This window comes from Microcaecilia unicolor, chromosome 2 (genome assembly GCF_901765095.1).
Source record: "Microcaecilia unicolor chromosome 2, aMicUni1.1, whole genome shotgun sequence".
Lineage (NCBI taxonomy): Eukaryota > Metazoa > Chordata > Amphibia > Gymnophiona > Siphonopidae > Microcaecilia > Microcaecilia unicolor.
In genome coordinates this window covers 25336998-25342997 of record NC_044032.1, presented here as the reverse complement: position 1 = coordinate 25342997, position 6000 = coordinate 25336998, and the positions used below count along the sequence as shown (strand labels likewise).

The window sequence follows — 6000 nt, the reverse complement described above, 5'->3', positions numbered from 1 at the left end:
TTGTATTGGAGAGAGACGCACGGACCCTCGGTGTCAGTGTGGAGAACACATATGATAGATTTGTTAAAATTGGAGAGGTGTAGCTTGCAAAAGGCCTCATTTGCTGTGCAACGACAGTTTAAATACACGTGGCAACGTTTTTTGATGACACTTCACCTAGTAGCACATAAACGGCTCCTTTTCTCACCAGACTTGTCTCATGATAGAGTTTATCAGGAACTGAAAGGGGGGGGGAGGTTGGAAAGGGGAGGGGGAACGGGTAGGGTTGAGAAATTGTTGTAAAATGATGACATGAATCTACAGTATTTGTATTTGCTTCTTTACTGTTCAATAAAAATGTTTAAACATAAAACGAGTCGGAGAAACTTTTTCTTCACCCAACGTGTAATTAAACTCTGGAATTTGTTGCCAGAGAATATGGTAAAGGCGGTTAGCTTAGCAGAGTTTTAAAAAGGTTTGGACGGCTTCCTAAAGGAAAAGTCCATAGACCGTTATTAAATGGACTTGGGGAAAATCCACTATTTCTGGGATAAGCAGTATAAAATGTTTTGTACATTTTTGGGATCTTGCCGGGTATTTGTGACCTGGATTGGCCACTATTGGAAACAGGATGCTGGGCTCGATGGACCTTTGGTCTTTCCCAGTATGGCAATACTTATGTACTTATAAGTTGAGGGTTCCTCAGGGTATGAAAAAAAAAAAGACACATTAGGGTATCCATCATAGTGAAAAAAAGTTTGGGAATCACTGGACTAAATGGTAGTGATATTTTAATAATTGTAATTCCTGGGATCTGCTTAGAGCTTTAGTAGTGGAATATAAGCAACATAATATAACGTAACTCTGCCATTTCTACCGCCTTGTGCCGCAAAGGCTCCAGTCACAAGAAAAAGGAGAACAAACCCTTCCACAAATAACCCACAGAAGAATTTTAAAAAAAAAGTAGAAGGCACCAAGGCAAAACTGCCAGGATGGCCAAAGCCCCAGTTTATTTCAAGTTCAGAGATATATACAAGGTCACTTTCCAAGAACCCAGCACAGGCTGCATTTCAGCATTAATGCCTTCATCAGGGGTCCTCCGAATGGCGCTATCAGAAAACTGGACTGCTGACTCACAATATAATGAAAGTCAAATGGGGAAATAAATCAAAATATGCCTCTTACATCCGGAATAAACAGCAAATGAATGGCTCCAGTGACATCTTACATTCCCTCCCTTGTGACTGAATCTGCAGCACCGTCTCGGTTCTATTGCTGAGCTCTGGATTATGCACAAAGGATCTAATGAAAACCGCCACAGAACAGCTTTGCTGAATTTGTATGTTTTATTTGAACAGTAGTTGCTACGTCTGGCAAGATGAACAGTCAAGTAGGTTGGGCTCCCACAGGATCCCATCAGTAACGGGTTAGAAAGACCGAGGTCACGTTTCTTCTGCTCTTCTTTACCGAGCTTCCTGGCTGATGTTCACTCTCTCTTGAAGATCTTCTTGGCTTCTACTCCTTCATACAAGTAGGTCTAAAGTTTAAACAAAACAAAAAAAAAGTTTAACTGACATGTTCCCTGTTGCATAATATTATGTCTGTAGGTGCTCAGAGTCCCTGTGATGTTAAATGAATGAGAGATCCATAGCTGAAGCTCCTTCACTTCATCCAGAGAGGAGTAATTTGTTTAGCCCCTTTCGTTTGAAATATTAGCTTGTGTGTCTAGGAGTCAGCCAACATGGTATCACATTACAGAACTCCCTCCCCCCTCTAAAAAAAAAATCAGCCACCCCATCAGAGAAGCTTGTCAGCTGGAGTCAGCTCCTGAGCTCCACTAGAATAGCCACCACTATCACCAGGAGTAACTCAGGGACACTATTCACAGGAAAACCAGAACCTCCACAGCCATTTCACAAATGAGTTCTGAAGCTCTTACTAGCCTAGGGATGGACAACCTTGGTGCCCAAGGCCCACAACCCAGTCAGGTTTTCAGATTTCCCCAACGAATATGCACAAGATCCAGTTACATGCATTGCTCCATGGTATGCAAATAGATATCATGCATATTCATTGTGGAAATCCTGAAAATCTGACTGGGTTGCAGCCCTTGAGGACCAAGGTTGCCCACCCCTGCACCAGCCCATTTGGCTATCAGGATATCTACATTAATATGTAAGTCTTGTGTATTATTTCCTGTGGATACAATGGAGGTAGCACATGAGAGATCATGAAAACTACATGGGATAGTGAGAACCTCAGGACCTGCTGTACAAAGACAGTGGTGCATGGCGTAGCCACAGGGGAGGGGTGCCTTAGGGGCTCGGGCCCCCCTCTGCAAGGGGAAGAGAATACCAGCAGACATGCTTTGACTGCCAATATTAGCTTTGCCGCACATGCTCAGTAATGCAAAGATAATTTTATTGTGGTGGAGGGGAACACAATAGACCTAACCAACTATCGACCAGTAGCATCCATCCCACTCATGACCAAGCTCATGGAAGGCATAGTAACGAAACAATTGACTGAATACCTACATAGACACTCAATTTTGCACGAGTCCCAATCAGGATTTCGGACGAATCACAGCACCGAAACTGTACTAGTGTCCGCAATGAACGCATTCAAACAAGCAATTGCGACTGGTAACAACATCCTCCTCCTGCAATTCGACATGTCCAGTGCCTTTGACATGGTTAACCATGATATACTAATACAAATACAAGAATACTTCGGAGTAGGGGGCACTGTTCTCAAATGGTTCAAAGGATTCCTAACCACAAGATCATACCAAGTAACAACGAACGAGGACAGATCACTACCATGGATACCTGAGTGTGGAGTCCCCCAGGGATCCCCTCTCTCACCAACATTATTCAACCTAATGATGATACCTCTAGCCAAGCTACTAGCCAATCAAAACCTCAACCCCTACATTTATGCAGATGACGTCACAATTTGCATTCCATTCAAACATGATCTAAGTGAAATCACCACGAGATCAACCAAAGCCTCCAAATAATGCACACCTGGGCAGATGCATTCCAACTAAAACTTAACGCAGAAAAAACACAATGCCTTGTACTCACCTCACAACATAACACAAAACACTTCAACACCATAACCACGCCATACTGTTCCCTTCCGGTCTCACAAAACTTGAAAATTCTTGGAGTCACCATTGATCGAAACCTCACTCTCGACACCCACGTGAAAAACACGACCAAAAAGATGCTCTTCACCATGTGGAAACTTAAAAGAGTAAAACCTTTCTTCCCGAGATACATCTTCCATACCCTGGTACAGTCAATGGTAATAAGTCATCTGGACTACTGCAATGCACTGTACGCCGGGTGCAAAGAACAGACAATCAAAAAACTCCAAACTGCCCAGAATACAGCCACCAGACTCATATTTGGAAAAACTAAACATGAAAGTGCAAAACCACTAAGAGAGAAACTTCACTGGCTTCCACTGAAGTAACGCATTGCATTCAAGATCTGCACAATTGTACACAAAATCATTCATGCAGACGCCCCAATCTACATGCTAAACCTTGTGGACCTACCACCCAGAAACGCCACAAGATCATCTCGCAAATTTCTTAACCTGCACTACCCCAGCTGCAAAGGACTGAAGTACAAACTGATGCATGCCACTACCTTCTCGTACATGAGCACGCAGTTATGGAATGCATTACCCACAGACTTGAAAGCAATCAACAAAACAACTATCTTTCGTAAATTGCTGAAAACATTCCTCTTCAACAAGGCCTAAAATGAGCACCCACAACCTCATTAAGTCACCTCACCAACCCTCTCAACTACGAAAGCTTACCTTATACAGCTATCCTATTCACTCCCTCCCTTCTTCCCTCTTCCCTTTCTTGATCGTTACACACTACTAACTGTATCTGATATCCTGTTATGACAATGTCAACAAATCTATGTAAGCCACATTGAGCCTGCAAATAGGTGGGGGAATGTGGGATACAAATGCAATAAATAAATAAAATAAATAAAGAGGGAAGGGGGAGAGAATACCAGACCCCCTTAAGTCCACCTTTTGGGGGAACCCCCAAAAATGGAATTCTGGCTACACCCATGGTGCAAGGATTAAGGGAACAGCATTTTCCTAATCAATCATTTAGAAGTAGGAAGCAATACAAATCTATAGGATGCAATCTCATTCCAAAGCTGCCAAATAAATTAAGTTTGTGGAATATCAATGCATATGCATGAATATTTTGCATTTCTTCAACAGATGAGTTGAACTGTTATAATCCTTTATGAGGTTAACATGTTGGGAGAAGCATTACACAGGCCTATCCAATCTACTCAACCATACCACACTGATACATCTAGCAGTCTGCTTAGATGAGTGTTAAGATCCCAAAGTTAACAGAGTAGAAGTCTTGGCAGTAAGACACAGGTATGGGGCTAACCACTGTCAAAACTAGTAAGGTAGGGCTCCAGCTTGTCCTGAGGACTCCCAGCCAGTTGGCTTTTGGAATATCCACAATGAACATGCTTCAGGTTCATTGCATGCAATGAAGATTCTCTCAAGCATATCCATTATGGATATCCTGACTACCCAAGTGGCTAGGAGTCCATAGGAGAAAATGGGAACCACTGCTCTTGAAGACAAAGTCAGGAGTCATGACTGACTACCACAGTCCTCTGAGCCGAGGTTTAAAAACCTGAACAGATCTGTTCTGCAGGGAGGGATGGCAGCAGTAAGGTATAAACGCTGCATCAGTGGCTTGTCTAGGTGGAGACTGAGTACACAGGAAGGATGGTGGATATGTGAACAGCCTCCCAGGACAGGAAGAAGGGCGGAGGGAAAGCAGTATTCATAGAAACAGTTTTGAAGAATTAGAGGATCCTTTGGGTGTGGTTCTGCTAAATGTTGGGAAAATCCACTGCTATTTCTGTGATAAGTAGCATAAAATGTATTGACCTTTTTGGGGATCTTGCCAGGTAATTGTGACCTAGATTGGCCACTGTTGGAAACAGGATGCTGGGCTTGATGGGCCTTTGGTCTGTCCCAGTATGGCAACCAGTGCAAGTTTTCTAGCAAAAAAGGTGCCGGTACTTAAATGTCAGGCCACCCTTCAGGGGTGGGGTGATCACTGAGGGACTCACTCCACAATAGCCAGGGCCCCTGCAACCAGTCACAGAATCTATGACAAAGGCATAAAACTTGTGGCGCATGGGTCAATTTTAGGAGACAATGGAAAAGGTGCCGGTACTCAGTACCCCCGAGTACCCCCTCAAAAAAAGCCCTGATGGCAACACTTATGTGCTTGGGATTCTGAATGGAATGTTGCTATTCTTTGGGGTTCTACATGGAGTGTTGCTACTCTTTGAGGTTCTACATGGAATCTTGTTATTCTTTAGAATTCTAGAATCTTCCTACTCTTTTAGATTCTACATGGAATGTTGCTACTATATGGGTTTCTGCCAGGTATTTGTGACCTGGATTGGCCATTGTTGGAAACAAGATACTGGGCTTGATGGACCTTTGGTCTGTCCCAGTGTGGCAATACTTATGTACTTATGATAAGCCGAGGGTGCCTAGTGCTGGGGGTTACAACAGAAGAAAGGGCAATTTCTCATGGACTCACAGCTATGTCCTCAAGACCTCAGTTCTAGAAACCTTGTGCCTACAACTCATCCTCCAGTGCTCAGTAGGGATGGGTTATCTTTTGCAGCAACGTGGCCGATGATTCCTAGATTGGCATCGGGGCATACATGCAAACTTGTGTATTTATGTACACAGTATTGGGGAAAGGGCACACTCTTTCTACAGTGTACATTATTTTTGGCAAAGAAAAATTCCTGTAAACACAGGATGAAAATTCTCTAGCTGCCCATCCCTAGTGGTCAGACATCAAACTGTGAAAGGATGCCTCTCATCGTTTTCTACACATGCTCTCACACTGCCTAATTTATTAAGAGCTTAAAGGGGGCTGGTTCTGGGCTACCCCATCCCAAGTGTCCTGTGCTGGATACATGTAAC

The 6000-nt window shown here is 43.4% G+C and overlaps 1 protein-coding gene across 1 annotated transcript in view; it reads right to left on the bottom strand.

Annotated features, from left to right (window-relative positions):
* Window positions 1-1311: 1311 nt before the first annotated feature.
* Window positions 1312-6000, bottom strand: part of LOC115462821 (fatty acid-binding protein, intestinal-like) — a 28575-nt gene continuing 23886 nt past the window's right edge. The window contains exon 4 of the mRNA XM_030192849.1: window positions 1312-1516. Within this exon, the coding sequence (XP_030048709.1) occupies window positions 1466-1516 (51 nt within the window). The 3' untranslated portion in view covers window positions 1312-1465. The remainder of the gene's footprint in view (window positions 1517-6000) is intronic.